Raw genomic sequence first — 25,308 nt, forward strand, 5'->3', positions numbered from 1 at the left:
TTCTAATCAGCTGACTCCAGACTCACAGTGTGGATAGATGTGCACACACACAAGCACGCGCAAACAAGCATACACACACAAACAGTAGCAGATCCCCAGGCGAATGTACAGACATTTAAACAGTGGGTAAACACAACAAAGGGGTAAAAATTTGAACCTTAAACTAACCTCCATGCGGCTGACAAAAGCATAAATGAAGTGCGTCACGTACAAACCCTTTATATAAAAGGAAACAAGGTGACACCTTATGCAAGGACCCTCCAAACAACCTTGACACGTCCTACTTAAATTTATGGGAAAATTATGGGGTCTTTGTGTTGGTTGGTGAAAGAACCTATTATATGAAACTGTATGCAAGAACAAATATCTTAAATAAAACCAAGTTGCTTTCTGGAAAAAGGTCAAATCTTTTCTCTACAGTGTACTCACAAAAAAAAGTTAAAAGTTATATAATGTGTATTATCAAGTTTTTTTATGTTTGGAGGTTGTGTGGTTAAAACATGGCGACTTTGCTGTGATATGTGGCATTTCCTGATTGTATTTTAGCAATAAATCCTTCTGCATTTCATGCCAATAAAGCAGCTTTGACGAGAGAACGACTAACAAGAGGATACAGGGATCATCCGATCGTTTCCTGTGGAGGAAGGATGTAACAACTTGAAAGGGATGTCCAATGCAAAAGAGAAAAAACTGTCGGATTACACAACAAATATGTAAGCAGTTTTTTCAATAAATTTGAATATTACTGAAAATGAAGATTGATTAAATTCCCAGAACTCAAATGCAAGATTACCACAATTGTGTTTTCCATTTAACATCCTTTTCTGACCGAACCTCTGCTATATTCTATTTTTTGTCTGCACAAATTGCATGTCATAATCAAATAAATAGAAATATGCACATTCTTGATGCATATGAGAACACAGAATGTTAATTTTTATACTAAAATAAAACAACTATTTGGTGATGTTCTGTTTTGAGATTTACTTGCATGCTTGTATATCAATTTTTGATTATGAAAAGTCTGTTCAATTCTAATCAGAAGTTTCTAACTTCCAGATCTAGTCAAATACGTTTTATTAGATCCATCCGGCAGTGAATGTATAAATATATAAAACAATATTTTAAAAAAACAAACGAGACATTTCTATCTTATATATCTCTTGGCTACATGAAAATATTTCCAGGTAATTAACCTTGTTGTCCAGCATCAGATGTGTTATTAGGTCAGTACGTTCAGGCTGGTGGACAGCTTAAGGCTTGGCGTTCATGTGCACTCTCACCTGCCGTAGGCAAATCGCCTGTCTTTGTGATGATCCCCAAATGTGTCCCAAAGCCTCAGGGACACACTGACCTCATCCACCACGTCCCGAGATCTCTCCAGCACCTACAATGTAGACATGTCATTGTCATCAGATCAAACGTTTCACGTTTATTTGCAAAATTTGTGTTTTCGTGGGATTAAAGGAACAATTAGTTATCTGGCTTTAAAAGGAATAACCCCAGGATTAAACTACATGACGTACAGTGGCATTTAAAGTTAAATGTTTTATGTAGCAAAAAAAATATAAATAAAAAATAGAAAGAAAGAGAATTAGTTGCAGGAAAATGCTAGAAGGGTTTATCTATTTGTGGCTTCTTTTCTACAAAGTGTGTTTCTGTGTGTGTTTGTGCATGAGTGCGTGTGTGTGTATGTGTGCCTACCTCCTGGCATACTCGGTACTGGTCGATGGCCCAGACGGTTGGCACGTGGGTGGCAAGCAGCTGATACTGTGTGAGTGTGGCATTGCAGGCCCGGGCACAGATTAGCCTGGTCTTGCCTACTGCATTGTCCCCCACCACCACACATTTAATGGTTTCCACATTGGGCCGCTCATAGTCTGTGTCTATATCCATGGAGAGGGCCCTAGGGAACATGAGAACAAGACAGCAAAAAAAAAACAAAAAACGGGAAAATGGGTTAATCCAATATGCATGGAAATGAATGTCAAGTTTGAGAAAGTATCACAAATGGAGTGACGATGCATTTTTTAAGTGACGGCAAGGGGCACTGGGAGCAGTAACTCTCGCCCTAGTCCCAGCTAAGGGAATGCATAGTTGAAGCTCCCAGTGCTCCATTGTCCAGTGTAGAGAGACCTCTGCCAAACCCCACAACAGAACACATGGTTCCCTCTCACAGACTGAGTAACAGACCACAGAATGAATGCACACTGTACATCTCTGTGTTCATTAGGGTTTTAATGTAGAGTTGGGTTTCTAAATTATTTGAGATGAATTTATGAAGTATTGTACATATTTATTATGAGTTTGCCGTTTTGTAAATGATGACATTTTTCCATGGTACAGAGTACTTTGCGTGAATGTGCTTTGAGAGGAAATAAAGGAACATTTGTTTTTTTTGTTTTTTTGTTTGTTTGTTTTTTATTAATAATGAAGCTTTAGTTGCAACAGTAAAGGAATAGTGCTGGTTTTTATATTGTATGACTAATTTCATCTGAAAAGAATGTGGGACATTCTCAGAAAGTATGAGAATGTCTATTTGTGGCTTCTTTTCTACAAAGTGTGTTTCTGTGTGTGTTTGTGCGTGAGTGCGTGTGTGTGTATGTGTGCCCACCTCCTGGCATACTCGGTACTCCAACACAAATTTCCTTTGTGTTGGAAATTTCTGTACCAACACAAAGAGAGAGAGAGAGAGATGGATGAACAGACAAAGAGAGACTTCCCTGGAGGTCACTGTCCTCAGCTTCCCTTGTGCCATCTGCACCCAGTTTGCCACCCTTTGGATATGCTAGGAGGATTTTCACTTTAATCTAAGCACAATGTTAGAATATCTAACTTTGCCTAGCAAAATACAACACTACAGATGTCCGTTTCTTATCTTAAGCGGTCAAGGTCCTTAGCAATAGAAGCATGGCAACTTTGAAAACTAATAGTTGCTCTCAAAGTTGCAAAATAAGAATTGAGAAACTCCGATCCACCGTAAGTTCTTGATGTAGGGAACCACTAGTTAAGTTTTACAAAGTTCAAAACAAAGTGCTAAGATTTCTAAAGAACCATTTTCTCTATAAATTTGTTTGCATACAACTAACTAGAACCACTGTGACATATGATAATTAACAAGTCATATGAAAATGAGGAGGAAAAAAACCTACTACTAGACTTTATCCTAAAGAATATAGACAAATGAAAACATGCCCATGAGAAAGATGTGAACTTACTGGACACCATATTTTTAACTACTGGGTCAGATAAATGTATAGAAATTAATGACTGAAATAAATGATAGGATTATAATGAAATCCATGATTAGTATGCATATCTAAAAAAAAAAATCAATATCATGTAAAAGTGCAATATTTCTTGCCAGTCATCTCAGAAAGTTAAACAGTCATTTTATAGAGATTAATTTCACAAGGCAAAACATTTTAAGCTTTTATTAAGCCATTTCATTTTTATTATTATTATTATTTGCCACTTTAATGATTACCACTTCCAAGTACAGAAAACCCAACATTTTGTGTCTCTGAAAATGAGACAAAAAGACAAAAAAAAAAAGCTGTCTGGACAATTATGCATCATTTCCACTATGCAGTGTGATAAACGTCGGTGTGGTTCACTTTTGTGCCCTGCGATGGACTGGCGATCTGTCCAGAGTGTACCCCGCTTCTCGCCTGTTGACAGCTGCAGATAGGCACCAGCACCCGTCCCGACCCCAATGGGATAAGGGTGTAAGAAAATGGATGGGTTCACTTTTGGAGTATCCAGGAGAACATTTCCACTGCAAGTCGGACTCTAACTGGGCAAGCAGGGTTAAAACCAAATTTTGAATGTTGTACCATTTCTGAAGTGGTTGCAAGAAACATGGAGGAACTGCACAGGATTAATGAATGGAGTCAAATCTGGCCAGGGCTGACCAGGGAAGAACTGGTTAAAGACACACCCGTGGAGAAGGGGCTAAAGATTAAGTCAAACAAAAGAAAAATAATAAATCTTTAACAAAATGGGGAAAAGGATGTTCTAACGCTTTTTTTTTTCTTTACTCAAAAAATTGGCCCAGTTTCTCACATATTGAAGGGTAAAAAGAAAAAAATAAATTGTGAATACATGAGTGTCCACCTGTCAGCTTAACTTCAGCCCAAGGAGGAAGCAGTTATGTACAGCTCGGCCGACTTCCTCTTTTAAACTGAACAAACACCGTGAAGAGCTTATCAAAATCCCCTTAACATTAAACAGCTTACGAACATTTCTAACATGTCCAAACACTCACTAATACTGCCCATTTAAAGACTTCCTGAAGGAATACACTTAATGACTGCCAAAAAAAAAAAACTGAAAAAGAAAAACGTCACCCCACAAACACTTTCAAAGTCTGCAGTCATCTAGTCAGCCCATCCGTCACTGCAAGTCGTTCCAAGAGCCACAGCGGGACCCCATAAATAGAGCAACTGAAACATTCATAAAGGCCTTTGCTTGTTATTACATTGATGCAGATGCCAGCACAATCCCTCAGTCCAGCCCAGCAGAGACAGACACCAGTAGCTAAAAATGGCCACTACTCATCAGACATGTGAACCATGTGTCCTGCTATCCAGGCATGACCTGGTATTCCAGCATGAAAGGTATTTCCATTCTATCTGCAAAAGTCGGTGTTGCTCTTTTTACTTAAAGACCAGAAAGCTCTCCATGTTAACACTTGAGGTACATTTGGGTTGACAGACTTCCTTCCAAGGGGTGTCAAGTCACCTCCACGAGGATGTGAAGATAACATACATATCTATCTGGAAAGGAGGGAAAGAGTTAATGAAAGGCGTGCTTTCAGGCGTGTTGCCTTAATATGACTTAGGGAGTTATAAATATCCCCTTTCCTTTGGCACCTGTGTGGCTGTGAAACATTTGGAGGCACGTAGTACAGGGAGACAGAAGAGGCAATAAAAGAGAAGCGCAACCTTGCAGTTATCTAACAGCAGCCTGCCAAATGTTGAAGGCAGCTGCCACAGCAGCATTTCTCTCTGTGTTACGGGAAAAGATGAGATGAACAACCAGTTGTGAAAGCAACAAGTGTGCAAGTGCTTCTGTGTTGTTCCCATGATTCAAAGGACACTTGAGACCGGAGGAAAATATTGCTGGCTCCGAAACACAGCAGGAGAAGGGATGTTTATCATGGCTAGATCCTTGTGCTTTCTGTGTGACAGTAGATAAGCCGAGAAAATTGCTGAAAATAAAAGACAGGAAAGGAATTATTAATCTCTCCACAAGAGAGAGGGAGCGGCGCTAGAGTCACTAAGTCATGCCAACGGGGATCAAAAGAGCAAGACCAGCAATAACCAAGGTTGCACAAGGGAACAAATCACAGCGTTTACTCCTGATGAGTCTCTTTCCTTTGTAAAGCGCAATTCTCTCATGTACAGTCACAACTGAAAAAAAAGAAAGAAAGATGTGACATGAGAGTATAGTCTATAACCCTTTACTACTACCCTTTTGAGCCTGGAAGTCAACACAGGCTTGCATATGAGAGTGCGTGTGCTCGAGTGTGTTGATGAGCTTAGGGCCATCCACGCAGTGATGTAACCAGAAGGGGTGGTGGTGGGGGGGGCGTGGTGATGTGATACAGACACTATCTCCAGGGGAATCAAGAGATCCTATCAGTCAACCACATCTGGGACTGCACATTAGGCCAAAAACATTCAGCCATGCTTTAAGTCAACATATAAAACCAAACTTGTAGTCCACCGTGTTTGAACAGATAGAGTGACTTGTATTGTGAAATAGTGCATAAAGGGCAATGCTGGGGAAAAAACAGTTGGAACCTGCAAAAGGTCTGGGACCAGGGATGGATGTTTCTCTTCTCATGACCCCAACCCAAAGTATACTGACAAAGCTGCAATGCAATAGCTTAGATAAAACAAAAACAAACAAACAAACAAAAAAAACATTCAGGATTATAACCAGCTAAGACAAAGCCCAGACCTGAATCAATTTGGGAATTTGTGTCAGAACTAGAAAATTGAAATTTAATACAGCTCTACATCCAATCTGACTCATATTGAGTTATTCTGCACCGATGAATAAGTAAAAATATAAAATGTAGGTGTGCATATAAATGGATTATACACTTTGTTGTTTTATATTTTGATGTTTAAGAAAATATTTAAATCATGCAGCAATTTCCTTTCACTTGAATGCTCTGAACTTCTTTGTGTTGCTTTATGATATAAATCCCCAACAAAATACATCAAAGTTTGTAGATGTGATGAAATACAGAAAAGACCAAGGGCCACGAAGACGTTATTTCTTTTTACAATTGCACAATTATAATTCACTCATTCAGCTTCATGCATGCTCAGAGTTTAACATCTATTTTCTATTTATGAGTGAAAAATGAGCAGAGGCAGAAAGGCAGCGTTAACAGAGCAGAGCAGCAGAAAGAGAAGCTGGAGAGATCAGGTTTCATTTTCAGTCAGCGACCTGTAGTGAACTTTTCACAGGCGTCTAGACTTTATCTGTTGGCTGGCTCTAACCGTGGCAGTAAACCAGTCTGCAAGGACAAAGAGGCTCAACGGTAAAATGTGGCTCTGCATTTAGTGTTCAAATAGGTGATAATAGATACAAATATAAACATGCAGTTTACTCTGGCATCTCAAACATTTTATTAAGATTTTAACTGTAACTTAATGGAAACAATTTTTGTCTCTGTGCAGATTTCTTTCGAGGCCGGCCTGGCTTTGGTAGACGATGTGCAGTTTTTCATCATTCTGACCTCTCACCGCATACAAAATGACTTTAAAAATCCGTTCTATTCCGAGGCCCTCCCAGCTGAACCTACTCAACCACATTTCCAAGTAATGCCCCAGCTCACTGATTCTTCACCCTTTACTTTACTCCAGCGTGTTCCTCTTCTCCTCCCATTTTTATTTCTCAGGTTCACTATCCACATTGTATTCTTTTAGTAAGTCTGTAAGCTCAGACTTTCCTGAATTATAACCAAGAATTGGCATTAAGCAAAAATCCCTCCCACGCTGTCCCAACCTGCCTGTCCTCCGTCTCTCTGTTATGCAACAACTTCAGTGATCCACTGTCAGCCGCCGCTCGTCCTGAACCCCGCATCCATTCACAGCTTGTTTGTCAACTTTCTTGGCGCTAAAGATCACACCAGCCTTTGCTCCTGTCACCCGAAGACATCAAACACTCATTTGATGCATGAGCCACTTTGCAGTGCCGCAGGCGTGACTGCAGAGTCGAAGGTCCAAGAAAGTAACAGCGGAAAACGTTGTATTCTGGTGCAATCCTAATTTTCTTTGTTTGTTTGTTTAAACAACTTTTTCTGTCTTGAATGGAAAGGCATCATCTCTCCTCGCAAACTTGTAAGCTCTTCAGGTGTGTACGATAGTGTGTGCCTGGATGCATGAGTATATGTTGGAGACAGTGGCTGCCACAGGCACAGCTGGCTCAGACTGGTTACATAACCTGGTTCATAGCTGCTGCATCACTCCCTGGATGGCTGACAGTAGACCTCAGACTCAGACACACGAGAACAGACATGTACACACACGCCTGTATGTGCATATTCTGACCCACTATGCAGATGGTACTGGCAATAATAAGACCAGCCCAGGGGCAGACAATGTTATCTGTACATCTATGTGACAGTAAATGAAAATGTTTTTTTTATTATTATTATTATTATTATTATTTGGAGCAGTTACATATCAGTCTGGTTTAGAGAAAAAAGAATGTTCCTCTCTTCCCATAGCAGCAATAATGCTTTGTAAACACAGACGGACTCCTCTCAATGCCCTCATTTCCTCTCTCTCCCTCCCTATCGTCTTCTCCTTCCTCCTTCTGCTCATCCTCCCTTCTCCCTGTCCATTTTTTCCACCTACTCTTTCCTCTCATCTCGTGCTATATTCGTTTGTTTACCTCCCTTCTGTTCCACACTCTAATATCTAGGAGGTTATTTTTGCATACATCTCTTCCTTTTGCACCTCTTTTTTTTTTATGAACCGCTGATGAAAATTACAAGTCAAGGGTGTAGCAGTATCATTCTTTAAGATTATTTTTGTACTGCTGTCATCACACTATTTAAAGAATACTAGAACAACAGCGTGTATTGAAAAAGTGAAAGAAAATAGTCCCTTTGTATCTTACAGAAAATCTGAAAAGTGTGGCATTCATGTTCAGCTTCTCACCGGAACTACAGCTGCATCTCTTATGGGCCGAGTCTCTACAACTGTATATCTAGATACTGATATATTAGCAAAACAGCTGTAGCTTTGATACCAGATAAAAACGCTCTGTCAAGAGCAATGTTCAATTCTTACATCTTAATTGGACTTTGACACAGAAATTCTAAATAATCAATCCACTGTAGCTTGGGTCATTGTCCTAGCAGGTGAACCTCCACCTCTGTCTCATGTGTTTTGCAGACTTTAGGAGGTTTTACTTCAAGACTGCCATTTATTTAGCTCTATCAATCATTGCATCAACTCTGACCAACGTCCACCACCAGGTTTCTTGATGGGAATGTCTATTAAAGATTATACGAAGGGTTGGCTTATATGATATGGAGGGTTTTTGCAGGGCGAAAAGCTCATTGGAGTACACTGGATATTCTTTTGGTATAGAGCAAAAGACGTTAAATACGCACAACTTGTTTCAGATTTTTATTTGGAGGAAATGCTTAAAAAACAAGCTCAATTTTGCTCAACTTCATAATTAGGCCCCACTCTTTGTTGGCCAGAAAATCTAAATAAAAATACAATAAAGTCTGTACATGCAATGTGACCAAACAGGGAAAACTGAAGTGGTAAGAATACATGATGAGGCCCCTGTGAATCAGATACAATATTGTATCTGTCACAACATGTAAACAAATTAATCTGAACCTTAGTTATCAAATATCATTTAGGAGTAAATCCATCTGACTCATCCTTTTCTGGTCATCTGTATTCACAACACTAAATAGCAAACACATAAAAGCATGTGCACAATTTGAAGCCCTGTTACCTCTGTGTGTCTGCCACAGCAGCCTGTTTCAAGGGTCACAACATTCAAGCCAGCCATGTAATGCAGGCTCACTCTTCCATGTGGGTTTGTGAGTGCAGCACATTGTTATCTCAAAGCTGTTGACACAGTCAAAGCTTAATGCCTAATCAGAACAATAGGTAGCTCTGTTACAAATCCGCCAGGCAGTGCCCCTAATGATAGCTGTGATCTTTTGATTCATTAACTGGAGTGCTGATGAAATGGCTACAAATGTATGGCCAAATTGTATCTTAATCTGAAAGTCATTGAGCATGTGCTTATACGTCCTCAGGATGCGGGTTTATTTTGACCACAATCAAAACTGCACAAAGTAAAAAATGTTGCACAAAATTAGATGAGCCATGATCACATTGAGTTTTCATGGGGGCAGGGGGTGAATAGGTCCTAATTGGCCAAAATACAAGGATTGCGCAATAACCTGTTTGTGCCAAATATTTATGCAACTCCAAAACTCGAGACATGATTAATCTGCTCCTGACGGGAAGTGAAAATATGGTCACAGAAACACGGAGAACATTATTTATTTATGTCCGGGTGGAAGTGAGAGGCTTCTTCATCGGCCACTCACCCACCTGCGTAACACAATCTCTCTGATGGCGTCATAGCCCAAGGATCAGCATTACAGCATGCCAGTATCTGTGCATGCTGCAAAGAATAGGTGTGCATCTTGCAAGATTTCGCCCCCTTTATCTGTCGTCCCAGTTGTGATCCGCATTGTTTCAGTAAATAGTCTGGTGTAGGATGGCTATACACTCATCAATGAAAAGAACCTCATGTGCTCCCCATTCATAACCACCTGGTTCATTCATTTCTTTAAGCGACTCAATAAATCAGGCAGCCCATTGTTTTCCTCCTACAACGTAAAACACACACAGGATTCGGATGCAACACAAAGCAGGTGCATAAGCCTATCCATCCCAAGTGATGCGATGAGGAGTCTTGCGTAATGAGTCAAGCCCATCCGCTTCACAATGGCACCGAATAATAATTTAATGGTCTCTGCAGCACGTGCTGAATCTAATAAATGCCAATAATTTATCAATGAAATGTCCCACTTATATACATAATTACGTTTGGTAAACCGCCTGCAGTTGGATAATTACACCTATTACAGCTGAATAACTGGGAATGTATGCATTTCAAAACGATAAAACGCTAATTATTCGCACTTTTTTAATGGAGAAAACGTAGTGAGAGGGCTGCTTTGTGCACAATAAAGATCGAAAGAGGGGCATGTGATTCGGTTTGGCTGCAGGAGGGGGTCCCTACCTTCCGACGGTTCCGGAGTTGACCCACATGCCAGTCTGCTGGGGGTTCAGCCGGCCACTCAAACCGGACAGAGACGCACGAAGAACTAAAAGATAGTTGGGTTGGTTCCGTTCTTTGTCAAGTAGCACAGAAAGCTGCGGACAGGACCTCTGCCCCGAAACATCCTCCTCCTCCGGCTCCTCCTCTTACTTCCCCGTGGTGCTGCCTCTTTATCAATCTCTCTCTAAGCTCAACTATTACCGACTCTCGCCCGTATGATGTGCTGCTTTGTTTCCACGCGCACGCTTTTCCGAGTTAAATATGAGTAGCTATAACTTGTCGACCAATTTCTATAGTCTGAGCTGAGCCGCCCTCCCCCTTTGTGTTGTTGTTGCCCCAGCTGATTTCACCAGAGACACGCCCCCACGGCATTGCGTCACTACCCAGGACGCCAAACTCATCCTGTGAGGCGTTCATGTTTGGTAGGAAACTGCAGTTTTCAGCGAACATCCGTTGTTCTTTTCCGTTCTCCAAAAGCAGTTGTTCGACAAAATCCACTAAATAAAGAAAAATAAAACCATACCTTAATGTTTGTGATTATTTAAAGTACCTAAGTCATAATTGTTTTGAAATTTTAAAAAGTATCAAGCCGTGTTTTTCAGGCTCATATTGACTAAAAGATATATGAAAGGGGTCTTTCAGTTTAATACACCAAAATTCTACTCAACTCAAGTTTATTTAGGTAGCCCCAACCCATAAGAAAGGTTACTTTACAAGACAAGTAGATTTGATTGTACACACACATAACATATCAACCCAATCTTAGAGACAGATTCAAAGTAATATATTTCAATTCAGTCCTTGTTGCAATATCATGCAGTCAGTTATTTAGCAACAGACTGCACTGAGTCAGTAAGGACAGCAACCCGTCCTCATGTATGTTTAAAATCTTGTTTTCCTTCAGTTTAGTATCTACAGTCACATTCAATAAATTAGAGTACTATTGAAAAGCTTACTTATTTCTGTAACTCAATTCTCAAAGTTAAATACATAATATAAATGAATTACACTAAGACTGATGCTTTCATTTAAGACTGGAATGTTACACCAAACCAATAAACCATTTTAATGACATAATTTTAAAAATATGACTGTATGTTTAGCTATCCATTAATCCATTATCTAACACGCTTATCCTTGTGGATTTGCGAGGGGGGCTGGTGATGTACAATTTCCTAGAAGATGGCTGCTCTGAGTTTTCCACCAGATTATGGGACCTTGACTTCAAAATGAAATGCCACATTTATTTGTCTTAAAACAAGGACTGCAGCACTTGCAGTCAATGTCTCAGATATATGGATGTGGTGCCTCTTAAACACTTCAAGGTTTCAAAGAAAAGCAGGGTGCAGGAAACAATCACAGTGTAAATAACAGGTAGTATACTTTGCCATCATTCACAGGCAAAGCCGAGGAATTTGTATGACATTATGGTTATTTTGAGCACTCATTCATAGCAACTACCCCATAGCAACGAGTTACTTATGGTGAATCCAGCAAAGTCGCACATAATAAGGCAGATCATTGACTGGATCAGGGAAAGTCCCGCATTTTCTTAGTCCCTTCCTAAGATCCGGGAATTAATTTCTGGAATGTTAAGCAGCATCAAAACAGCAGAAAAAAAAATGTTCCTTGTCACCAGGCAACAAAAATTGCTTTCAGGCGAGGAACGTTGCATTGATTTTATCTGTGGTTTAATCAAATCAAAACAGCAACTTTCAATAAAATATGTATGTGGGCTTTTTATTGTAACCTAAAATAATTACCTGTGAATATCCTGCAGCGTTTGGTCATATGTGCATCTTGTTTAGAGGATCTCTTAACTTTACTCAAATATCCGAGTGAGACTGAAGACAGACCTCTACTGACGGATGCTGGTACTGATCACAGGGAAACAAAGGAGGCATCAACTGGCAATGCAATAGCAGCTTCCATTTTTGTAGTAGATCCTGGTGTGAATTAGTGTTCATGTCAAACTGTCATTAGTAAATAAAGAATTGTCATGTTATAGCACATCAAAAAAAAAAAAAAATTTTTGATGTGCTTGTTTGCATAATTCATTGCATCCCTTTTTGCTCACAATATGCATGTCTTATTGTAATAATAGGTGCGTAGCAAACGATTTGTACAATCAGTATCAAAATAAGCAGGGCTGAAACTAAATGCGCTGCTAGGCATTTCTATTTTTTAATCTCCTTGTCCAATGTTGTCTAGTAACCCTGAGAAAATGCTGCCCCCTGACCCAGCTGGCATGGTCAGAAAAGAACAGCATGAAAGATGGGCAGGAATGCTGATAGAAAGCAGGGGTTCAGCACCGCTGGCACTGAGAGGGCTTAGAGCCGTGGACAGGCAGCCCCTTTTGTTGGAGAGGAGAACTTCTGTGAGAACTCTTGAGCCGCACAGTCTGAGGTGATGTCTGGCCTTTTCAGCTACAGTGGGACAAAAAAAGGCTGCTTCTTTTTCCCATCGGTTTTATCGCTCTTTTATGGACTGAGTGGGACATGTGCTCCCATAGATTTTACACCGGGCTGAGATTAAAGAGCTGTGGTCATTCTTTGGCATTTTGGTGTTGGGATAAGAAAAGTGTCTTTATTGCTACGCAATTTTCCCGTAGTTCAAACTGAAAAGGTCACACCCCGAAATTGATTTAGTTCAATTAAATATCAATTTTAAAATGGCTCATTAATGCTTGAAGAGCTGTGAATGAAGGTGAGGCTGGAGAAGAAATACATATTTGTGTGAGGAGAAAATAAAATAGACATCTCTAAAATACCTCGGGGTCATTGTGAGCTTTTAAAAGGGAAACAATTCACCGCTTCAGGAAAATGGTGAACGGAAAACAACCATAACACATAAAAAATATGATTTTAAAACACAAATAACCCAGTTTATGATAATTATTGCAAAGTGTAAGTAAATGATTAAAGGTTTTCAACATTTATTAAAAAATAAAAATCTGAAAAGTGCGGCGTCCATTTCTGTTGACCTGTTCTGATTATTTAGTTTTTTTAGAAACACATTTTGGTCCAAAATCACTTGCAAGTCTTTCCATTTGAAGAATAGCTTAAGTTATGTTGAATGGAGAGCATTGGTGAGCAGCAATTTTCAAGTTCTACAAATTTATAAGTGGATTTAGTCTTATACTTTGACCTCACTGTTTTAAAACATTGAAATGCTTTGATCTAAACTGTAACACTGTAGTTCCACCCGTGTACTTAGAGTTGTTAGAAGCTGAATGTCCATCCATCTTTCTGTCACCTCTCACCAGCTGCCTTGTCTCAGCTGAAGAAAGCATACCTAAAGAGAGATCTACACATGTTTCACTGTGTAGGTGCATTTTACATGTGGGGGGAGGGGGGGAAGGTTACATCCTGGTCTCAGTTGAGCACCTTCTTTCATGATTTGCTAAGTTTCCTACCTGACTTATAACATTAAAAAAACTGCACTCTTCCTGTCGCTCCTCGATGACAACAGATTTGTGGAGTGCATGAATAGTCGTTGTCATCTGGACTGATTTTCTCACCTGAGCTGTGGATCTTTGCAGCTCCTCCGCAGTTACCATGGACCTCTTAGATGCTTCTATGATTATTGTTCTCCCTGCTCAGTTTCGGTGAGCAGCCGTGGCAGGTCAGTTGTGCCGTAACATTTACCTTCCACTTCACGAGTAAGTGTTTTGTTTTCGTCTGCCAGACACTATCTCAATAAGATACTTGGGAGTTTTGTGAAAAAGGATGAATATCTTTGCAAAACACTGTAGCTGATACATGCCTAACAACCGACTTCATAGCTTGCAAACTTATTTGCATTATTTATTTTGAATTTCTGCCTTTTGTGTGTTTCAAAGTCACTATCTGTTTACTTTAGCTGGTATAAAGTGAAAACATTGTTTTCATTACTGCACAGGCAAGGTTAATCTGAAGCGTTTCGGATGATCTCATGAGTTTATCCATCACCAAGAACCAGATATCATGTAGCATTTTAATGGCCAAGGAGCATTCTAGGAGAACATGTTCACCCTCATCTGATCCCCCTCCTGCCCGCTCCCCCACTGACCCTGCTCTCACCCCCGCATCTCCCCCGAACCTCCAACAGGTCTACTCATCCCACCCCCTCTTTCTGCCCCATCTCTGTGCTGGAACTACTCTAAAGCTGTCAAAACACCCAGCTTCTCACACTCCCTGTGTCCACACACCATCCCAGAGCTCTAGCAAACACACACACACACACACACACACACACACAGGCACTCAATAAAAACAGCTTCCATGCAGCCCATTCACTGCACCAAGTAGGTCAGAGCTGCAGTGGGTCTTCCACACACACCCCTCATCACTGTGGAACTGATAACAATATCAAAGATGGAATTGTACCTCCAGTTTTGAAATACAGATATACAGAGGGAAAGAGACAGACAGAGGGAGAGAGAGAAAGGGGGAAAAAAGAAAGAGAGAGAGTTTGAGCACAGATAGTATGTCTTCAGGGTATCGTTTTACAAGTCAGGTTTGGGGAAATTTTTGTTTGTTGGCTTGTTTTAAAGAGGGAAAAGAAAGAATGTGAGGCATGAGCGCTCCCTTGCTCACTTAAAGGGAAATTTTAGAGGTCAAGTGTTAAAGGTGAAAGTGAAATGATCGAAAAATAAAACGTAATCTTGCCATAAAAAAATAAAAATACCAAATGATCAGCAAGGGAAAGACAGTAAAATTCATATATGCACTGGAATTCAAACACATCTGCCTGGATCACCCACCCACACACCCACACACACACCAATCAAACACACATACACAAACACTCTATTCAGATATGGAGAAGTGACTGAGTGTTGCCAGAGCCAGCACCCTGTCATGAAACTGAGTGTGTTTTGGCAATGGGTGATGAGCATGTTAGCAGAGTGTGAGTTAAAGTGAAAAATAATTCAGTGATAGATAAGATCTAAGAGGAAGTAGAGGAAGCCAGAGGCTGATCGTATTGTTTACTTGAAGCATTATCAGCAGCCTGCTGTTTTTTGCTCTAGTGTCTGGTAAAACTCTGTCTGACCAGCTGCTGTTACCTCATTATATCCTGATGAAGTCACTGCATTCCTCATAGTGAAAATAAGAACAAACTCTGCAACATTATGAAAGGTGAGACTTAGACGTACACGTTCAGCCATTCAAGCACCATTTTTGAGACATGGGCATTTAGCCCAAAAACCCAACATTGTAACTGAATAGAGAAATTTATTGAGCCATCACATACAGAGTTCTCTTTTTAATCTTAGCCTCACATTCAATATTGGAGTTTGGGAAGAAAATTCATCAAATTACACATAAACGAGTAGTTGGCAGAAGCACAAACAAGGGGATCTAAGTTTAGTCCATCTGTAGTGTTCTTTGCATTATCGCATGAAAATAATATATTTTATCGCAACACAAAATAGTATTATTTAAGAATTTTAAGGGGACCTCAGAGAATTCATTATCACTCGGTGAGATGTTCAATGCTTGCTATGTTCTTTTATGAACTAACTCTGCTTAAGGAATCTCCTGACCTGTCTGCTGAGTTTCTTTGCCTTCATTTTTGTTCACTACTATTTTCTAGCAAATCTATGAAGGCCTCCATAAAACAGCCGGGTTCATGCTGAGACTAAATTAGCAAGAAGTGAACTCACCAATTAGGTCTCTTCTTAAGATAGTTGATTGCGCTTCGTTTTATTTAGTACAGCAAAGTAAAAGGTGCACAGAAAACTTTCAGAGATCATTTGTAAAAAGATTTTTTTTTAAAAAAAAGGAAGTCTATATCATTTTCCTTCATAATCATGCAATGCTTTGTGTTTATCTAGAGTAGTATGTAGTGTTAATGGGACAAATATTTTAAATTCAATGAAGCCTTTTACAAGGTACTTTAAATATTTATTTCAATATAAAAAAAAATGCTTTTTAGTATTATTTTGTGAAACATTTTTCCTTAAAAAGTCAAGAAAATACTGACTTTCAGGCATTCACACTTGAGAAAACTTGAGTTTGAGTTTTCCCAGACAGTAACAATGTGATGTATGATCAGCCACAAATTTCTTCTGGTGATGATAGGGTCATGATGAGGAAGTATGTGAGGAATGCAGAGTGGCTTCAAGTACAAGCTCAAAGGTGATGAGGCTAGCAGATAGCATATGGAGGCCAGGATAAATTAGAAGGAACGGGGCAGAGCTGCTGGAATTTAGCTTTGATATGTTCAACTTAAATGTTTCTCAGTGTGATCCTTAGAAACACTGCCTGGAGAGAACAAGAAGTGCTGTACAGTTTACCCTGTCCTTCAATTATAGCACTAAGTCTTAAATAATAACTCAGTTTTGGGGCATATGCGGTCTAAACAGTCATCATCGACAGCCCCACCCACCCGACATCGGCACATATCAAATGAGCCTGCGTTCCCCATGGGTAGTAGTACGTGGGACTCAAATGAGAAATTTGAGATTAACAGTTGATGAATTGTTTGTGTATTATTTTAAAATGTAAGCCTTTTATGTTAAGCCTATCTGACTGAGACAACAGATTGCTTAAGATGCATATTAAGATTTTAGGGTGCAAAAGATTTGAATCAATTTTTTTTTCAGTCTTTCTTGAAAAAAATAAGGCTGAAATAAATCTGCCTCAGAGTTATATCATATCATATCCAAGATGCTGCCCTGCAATGCTCAAACACATACTCATGATATACACTGTACTCTTTCTTAGCCTTAAATAAAGCATACACCCTAAATGAAAATCTCAAGGTCGGAAAAAGGTTAAAATTTTTTAGTGCTGTCTATTGATTTTTTAAAAGATGTCAGATTAATCACATTATGGAGGTGTGATTAATAGTGATTAACCACTATGCCTAAGTAAGCTTGAACTATAAATATGCAAGCAAGATGTGGTTCTTGCAGGAATGCATGAAGCACAAGAAGGGATGTTACCTTCAGAGCTATTAAAGCCCATATCTTTAATCTATTCTCTCACAAATGCCATCAGAGTTAGGGCTTTAATTTGGCTCAAGGGTCTGCCTCTGTCTTCACGGAGTGTCCACTGGATTCACCAATTGGTAACGTGATTTTTGGTGAGGGTCCACAACTTGACTTTTTAGCTCTGACCCCATCAAGATCTATTAAGAAATTCAGAATGATTTCTACGTTCAACATCGACACCAAAGGTGCTTTTTCAAAGTTGCAGAGCTCAACAATGCAGCCATGTTCAAGGACAGAAAGTGTTGTTGCCCTTGCAATCAGGGGTCATGACAGAGTGAACGCCTGAAAGGAGGTGGAATGAACTCAAAATTACTCTATTAGTTTTTGTCTCTTGCTCCTGCTTCCTGGTTAAGGTTCCCCAAGCTCAAAGAGAGAATGTGTGGTTTATTTTCTGGTTTTAAGATTTTAATCAGATGTGTAAGAAGGGGAAAAAAGAAACAGGTACCTCAACTTCCCTTTCTAGGCCGTGCCTTCAAGATAATAAGCTCTCAATCAGACACACATGCACAATCTCTGCTAGATGGAGACACAAAGGTCAGTAGAGGTCCCTCATAAGCTGTGGCTGGCAAGTGTCAGGCTTAATCTTATTAAGACTCTCTTCACCTGTTTCTCTAATTATTTTTTGCAACCTGAAGAGATTCTCTAAAGTCAAGGTTGGCGGAATGATGTTTGAGTCAATGGGCTTCTTATTATAATAGATATTTATAAATATTATAATAAAAATGGAAAACTCAGGGATTGCTTGGATGAGGTGTAAACAAGAAGGAGGGTGGATATTGTAAAGAAAAAAAAGACTTTAAATGCCACAAGACGTCAGTACGGAACTATTTATGGGTTAGATGACTGAGTGGCTGAGAAGGTCTTAGGCCGTTACAGAAAAAAGGTTGAGCCATGTGTTTGGGTCAAAGGACGGAGAGCTGAGATCAGGAAGCAAGTAAATAAAACAGGAGCAGATCCAGGTGAAGGGTCAAAGAAGCAGCAGGGTGAAGTAAGGTCAGAAGAAGTGAATCTTGTAGAGCTTACGAAAAATATTCCTTTAATGAAAGTGTGAGCTAAACTAGTTCTGTGCCTGATGGAAAGCTTCCACTTGAAGCTAATGCTATGCATTGCAATGTAAACTATAAGTGCGTTATTGACCAGTGCATTAACAGCAGATCAATAGGTGATGAACAACAAAGTATTTTGTAGGTGAGTTACCCCGCTGCACTTTGCTTGTAAATCTTTCTGAACGGAAGTTCATTGTTTACCCTTTGACACAGGATCTGTGATCATTTGACGAAAAGAAAAATGTTGAAAGATAGAAAATGCTATTCATTTGCAGAAAGAACGTGACAAAAAGAAAAAAGAAAGATGAGATCTTCTCAGCACAGAAGAGAAAAAAAACAAGGCATATTTGTAGTACATCCAAGTTTTTAAAAAATATATATATTAAATTATATGGAATTGTGGAAAGTACTGACCAAAGGAGCAATTACCTTGAGGAGAAGGAAAAGTTGTGAAGAGTGCAACATATCTAACCTTCGCACAGGTCAGTCAGTACTCTCAAAACAGCCTGATCAAACAGAGAGCGAAGCCAAGACAAACACCTCTGGACTGCAGTCTGGGACAGAAAAGCAGAACTCAAGCCTTGCTGAAATCGTCCTGTATGGGGTTACTTCAGACCCAAAAACTGCAGCATTTCAAAACTTCCACACGGCTCTTTACACCTTGAAATGAAATAACTCTATCTATCTATCTATCTATCTATATATATATATATATATAGTGCTATATATAGAGAAACATATACATATATATAGAAATATATAAAGACACTTTTCCTATTGTATAGCTCTACATCCCTATTGTACAAATTCAATATCCGTCTCTCGTCTGAGCTGTTGCTCACACACACAGAAATAGAGAGGAGAGGAAGTGCAAGAGTGTAAACAGCAAAAATCTCAGAGAGACTGAGACACAAATAAACAATTTTACGGCGAGACAAGGTATAACAGGAAGGTCCCTTTTTTTGTGCGTTTACTTCAAATAGCCTGCAAGCTGTTTGTCCATTGACTAAATTGAGTTCCTCATATTGTATTCCAATGGAGCAAACAAATAACAAATCTATTGTGAGATGAAAAGCATTTATCTCAAAAGCAATGCACTTTAATTTTATTCAAAGGGGCCCTGAGTGGATTTTGTAATCCCATTTTTTTCTGTGAATAATAAAGAAGCAAGTAATCCTTCAGATGGCCTAAAATAAATATAATACACATCCCAATGCAATGAAATGCAATGCCTTCGATTTGGATCAGCTGAAAGGGAATTATCCTGTGTCTCTAATTTAAGATCTACCTACAAATCTACACAGCTGATACACCGAGCATGATATCCTAAAAATAGTGCAATGGAAAAATCTATACTAGTGTCCAGTTATGTCTGTTCTGCTGCGCCGTGGCATAGTATACAAACAGCTTGACATGATCATCTCACACTGTGGCCACATGTCATTTATTTGCCAATGAGCAGTGCAAAGAAACATGTTTGAAATATTTGAAAGACGGCAAAGGGTAGGAAGTGCTGACCATCGGTTTATTATCATCAACACTTTCAATGTGGTACAAAATTTCCCGATTGTTTTGTAATCTTTGGAGTTTAAAATCAGACTATAATGTCTAAAATGGGGATGAATTCACCTGCCACAGGGCTTATAAATTGACTCTTTTTTTGGAACCAAATATAGTTTATTATTTATTAAAAAAAATGACTGAGCAGCATATGACCTCATATGCTGTAAAAGTGGGGCTGCTCCCAGGCACATCTAAAAAAAATAATATAGAATATTGTGAAAAATGTATTTACAATATTATTTAAATTTAAAAGGTTCAGTATGTTTTGTCAGTCATTTCAGAAAGTGAAACCCTTCTTTTATTTTCACAAATAGATGAGATTTTAAGCCCAAAAATGTGTACTTTAAGGCTTAAAATACACATTTTTAAGCTTAATTTTCTTGTAATTTTGCCAAATGTGGCTTGCAGATAATAAAAATCCAAAATTCTGTGTTTCAGAAACTTCAATATTGCATAATATCAATAAAAAAAATATTCTTAATAGAAGTGCCAGGTTTCTGAAAAGTATGTTAATTTCTATCCACACAGAATTTGGTTGGGTCACATTTTGCATGAATTAATTACTTCATCAGTGCTGTGTGGCATCGAGGGAAGCAGTCTGTGGTTGTGGTTGTGGTGCCTCTCTCTTCTTTTTTTTTTCTTGACAATACCCCAGAGCAACTCTATGGGTTTCAGGTCAAGTTAGTCTGCCAGCAGACTGAGTTGATTCATAGACCACAATGAATCAACTTTTTTTGAAGTTCTCCAAAATCTCCTGCAAGATGGCTATGTTCACTGTTGACTTCAAAGAAAATACGATGAACCAAACCCAGCCAACAACATGGCACCCCAAATCATCACTCACAGTGGAAACTTCAGCAACGTGGTTTCTGTGCTTCTTCACTCTTATTCCAGACTTTGGTAACTTGATTTCCAAATGCAAACTTTGCATTTATCTGAAAAGAAAACTTTGGATAACAGAGAAACGTGTGCAACTCTTTTTCTTCTTAGCCTAAGTAAGACGCTTGTAGCCCATGCGCAGGCTTTTTCTGAGCATAGTGGTGCTTGATGCGCTGACTCCAGCGCCGGTCCAATCCTTGTGAAGATCCCTCAATTTCTTGAGTGGATTTTGCTTGAGAACCCTCTCTTGCCTCTCTAGTTATAATTGTTGCTGGTGAAAATGTTGCTTCTCCTTCCACTCAATTTTCTCTGATTATGCTCGGATGCAGACTTTGAACAACCAACTTCTTCAGCAATGTCTTCTGTGCCTTCTCTCCCTGTGAAGGGTGTTGATGGCTGTTTTGTGGACATCTGTCAAGCCGTCAGTCTTCCCCGTGGCTGTATCATTCTGGCTCAGTGAGAGAAAATTTCGAGGCTCAGGTGTTTTTAGTTAATTAGCTGATTAGGGGGTGACACTACGAGTTTCCAATACTTAACTTTTTCGCAACATTCAAATGATCTCAGACAGAATTTGGGAGATGAAAGCTTGAAATATTTCACTCTATTTTTCTGAGATATGTTTCACTTTCTCAAATGTGACAAAAATATATAAAATATTATATTTGAAAATGAGAATATTTTCAAAATATTCTAATTTTTTGACATGATCGAAAGAACAAAAACCCACACAGAGGTGGCTAAAATGAGCTTCATCCATAAGGTGGCTGGACTCAACCTTATAGGCAAAGATTTGAAGTTGCACCACCTAAGAGTTGAGCAGCTGCTCCATTTCATCAACAGGGATCACTTGGGGTGGTTTAGACATGTGAGTAGGATGCCTCCTCAGCACCTCCCTTTGGGGGGGTTTCCAAACACATCCCACTAAAGGAAGACCCAGAACTCACAAGAGAGATTAAATATTCCCTCTGGGGTGAGGAGTCCCCTGAATGAGCTGGAGATTTTCACTGGGGAGTGGGATGTCTGGATCTTCCTCCTTTGCAAACTTAACTTGATACAGAAAACAGATGAATGAGGCCTTAATGTCCCGTAATAAACCCCTCTGTATTACTTATCGTTCTATCTAAGGGAAAGTAAATGGCAATTGACTAGGAAACCTTAAACAGACATAATGGAGCTTAGGATGACTCAAAAAGTCAATATTTCTCCATAAACTTGTATCTGATGGTTTCTAATGCTTCAAAGTTAAGTGTCACCTGATATTTAGTATCATAATGGCTTGCTTGATGAAATATTTATGCTAAAATGTGGGTAACACATTCTACAGTGAGACACAGACGGGGGATAAAACGGACAGCAAAGCAGTCTGTTTTCAGATTACTCCATTTGGAAAAAAGTCTACAGATTTCTGTGGCACCAGTAAATTTCCCAGTTTAAAAATGCATGCTTCATCTTCCATATTCTGAAATTCTTCGAATTACTCAACTTTAGTGATAAAATAAAGTCAACAGAAGTTACAGTATCTCAGATAAGTATTCATACTCCTAGAAGAGTTTGCATTTTGTCACACTACAATCACAAATCTTTGCGTATTTTTGTAGGGTTTTATGCGATACAAAAATAGTGCATGATTGTCAAGTGGGAGGAAAACAATAGAGTTTTCAAAATCTTTTAAAAGAAAATAAACTAGCGGTGAATAAGTTATTTAAATTCAGCAGTCTTTAATCACGTCGGAAGTCACTAATATGGAAAATAAAGTCATGCTGTGTTTAACATCAGTGTAAATAAAAATGAGAGGAAAACCCATAATCATTACGCATCACCTGAGGATGTCTTCCCATAAAACATTCTTTGGCCAAATTGTGGTGGCAGCAGGAAGCTTTTTCAGCAGGGACAAAGAAGTAGATCTGAGCTGACAGATAACTGATTAAGTTTAATATATGAGAATACCATACAAAGACCTGTATACAGAAGACTCTGGAGTGGGACAGAGTTTTTTTTTTTGGGGGGTGGGGTGAGGGTTTTGACTTTTTTAGATGAAATCCCCATTAAGAATCTCATAACTGAAGGTAGGTAAGCTAAAAATATCCAGTCTCTCTGAATGTACGCAGTGAGTCAGTTTCAGAGACTCATTTGGGAGCAAACCACAGAGGCCTGACCCAGGCAATCAATGACGAGGATGATGACAGAGCTCTCGTCCTCAGAGTTGCTACCATTGGTTTCCATAACTGACTCATCCATTCAGGAATGTGTGAGAAATGGAGAGAGAGGCTGATGAGAGGGTGTCAGTCAGGTTGCATCAGCACTCTAAAACTGTAAAGAAGAAAAAGAAAAAAAACTGGGCAGGCCCACAACAAAGAAAATAGCAGCAAAGGGAAACACCTTAACAAGCTGATTTTTATAGACACACAATCACGATTTAAGTCTTGTAGTTTCATGAGAGTGCCAGCCAGAGAACAACAAGTCTCACACTGGTTTATAGGAATGACACCCTTGGGTGTTTCCTTCTCTGGATATTAGTTTAAAGCCTCCAATACAAGAGCACAGATTAGTGCCCACAAACCGAGTAAAGACATTTACGTCTCATTGTGTCATTGTCATTGTCATTGTTTAGGAGTTAAAATTTATTGCTGTTTGTGCCACTGTGTGTATGTGGTTGGGTGTGTTAGATGACTTTTAAATTCAAGTATAAGCCTTTGCTTCAGCTTATTCATTTTTTTTTTTTTTTTGGTGAATTATTAGTTTGTGAAATTGTTTTTTATTGAGTTTCCTATGTTGTTTATTTACCTAAATAAAGTTAATCTGAATCTGAATCTTAATCTGTGTCTATGTCATGATATAAAAGCACAAAGAAGGAAGAGTGACTACAGAAATCACTTTTACTTTATTCAGAAACAGCTGTAATTAGTACCAAAAGAAGGACAAAATCCAAGTCTGTGCATGACATCTAACATGGAGTGTCATCCTCTCAGAAACCCACCTCCCCTCTCGCACATCTTTTATGGACAATCCCCAAACTCTGATCTTTTACTAACTCTAATATTCCCCTCCGAGCACTGACGCTGTCTACGCTGCTGTAGCTGCTAATTGGGGCTCTCTTGACTCTCGGTTAATGAGTTCTGCAGCTTCATTTTAAAGGAAAGCCAGATGGATAGACAGGCAGGCAAGATGGGAAAACAAACAGGAAAATAAGCAGACAGTCAGCCAAGGCTTGCAGGTACTAAAACTGAGAGACGCTAGAGATTACCACTGTGTGAACAACACAGAAGCCTGACATATGGGAGTGTTTGGGACCATGCTGACATGTAAAGGACATGGTGTGTGGGTCAAGTTCCAGGCTCCTGCAGGGGATGCAGAAACACAACACACCTGTTTGTCTGTAATCAATCCCCCTACTGCAAGCAAGCATGTACAACTTCCACTATCAAAACATTACTTTACTTTATATAGCCTGAAATCGAATGTCTGATTGCTCAACACACGTACACTTGAATTCCTAGTTGGCATTCCCTCAGTCATTTGACGTCGGGGCTAATTCACCCAAGCGGATCAGCTTTCTGCCATAATGAGTGAAGCAGATGCTGAAAAATAGAGACCCCGGGATCAAATTGCACATAGGATTTGCACAAACAAACACATAGGAGGATATATTTGCTGCAGTGCTATGTTTACAGAAAATCACATGGACACAAACAAACATAGAAAGTAGGTACTGCCAAGCAACAAATTTGTCCCACCTTGGCGTTTGAACTATAACGCACAACCCTTGCTCAGGCACAGACTGAGCCACAGCATTTGGTACATATTTCCCATGAAAAAGTGTTTAGGTACAGTGAAAGTGCACATTAGGTCAATGCCTGTTTTGAAACTTTGTTTACTGGCCATCTTCAAATTTCGTCTTCAGTAGTAATCCTAGCTGACCCACTCATCTCTCGGACGTCTCTTAACGTGTTATTTTAAAATTATGCAATGCAGAAAATGTGGCCAGGCAGAATGTCCTCCAGCTTAAAGTGTAGAATATAAATTATGCCAAACCAGAAGGGCACGAAAGACACTCGCATTCATAAGAAAAGGGAAATCAGTGACATTTTTGTTTTAGTTAGCTTATTTAGTTTAAAATCACCATCAGGAATGAAGACATCCAAATTGTAGTGTTGATCTTTCTGGCATCCAACATAGTATGTGCTATCAGCAGTGATGTTGTGTAACACTCCTCCCTCTCAGCGAAGGCTTCCTGGACCTCCTGACACAGACCCTCTTTCAGGCCCTGGCCTTGCTCCAGCCCAAAGGAGTTTCATCAGCCATCACTTGACAGAGACAACCACTCGTAACTGAACTGAGTTTTTCTTATCTAGCAGTTCTGGTCTGTCCTGTCCTTGCTCATAATGCGACACCTCCTTATCCACTTCTCTCGCCACATAAACTCCTTATGTCTTCGCCCACAAGCTGTGAGATCCTGACTTCATCCATTCAGAAATTTAGTATATATTTAAT

The 25,308-nt window shown here is 39.4% G+C and overlaps 1 protein-coding gene across 4 annotated transcripts in view; it reads right to left on the reverse strand.

The window, feature by feature from the left end:
• Positions 1-1,158: 1,158 nt before the first annotated feature.
• Positions 1,159-25,308, reverse strand: part of LOC103145202 (rho-related BTB domain-containing protein 1-like) — a 29,613-nt gene continuing 5,463 nt past the window's right edge. For 2 of the 4 annotated variants that reach the window (XM_007562565.2, XM_016676857.1), the window contains exons 3-4: positions 1,705-1,906; positions 1,165-1,387 (exon numbers count right to left, since the gene is read on the reverse strand). In XM_007562565.2, coding sequence (XP_007562627.1) covers positions 1,280-1,387; positions 1,705-1,896 — 300 coding nt within the window. In that variant the 5' untranslated portion in view covers positions 1,897-1,906 and the 3' untranslated portion in view covers positions 1,165-1,279. Of the gene's footprint in view, positions 1,388-1,704; positions 1,907-10,311; positions 10,686-25,308 lie in introns of those variants that run through there. The other 2 variants (XM_007562549.2, XM_007562570.2) reach the window with 2 other exon arrangements.

The sequence above is a fragment of the Poecilia formosa genome, unplaced genomic scaffold (assembly GCF_000485575.1).
Source record: "Poecilia formosa unplaced genomic scaffold, Poecilia_formosa-5.1.2 Scaffold5, whole genome shotgun sequence".
NCBI classification, from domain to species: Eukaryota; Metazoa; Chordata; class Actinopteri; order Cyprinodontiformes; family Poeciliidae; genus Poecilia; species Poecilia formosa.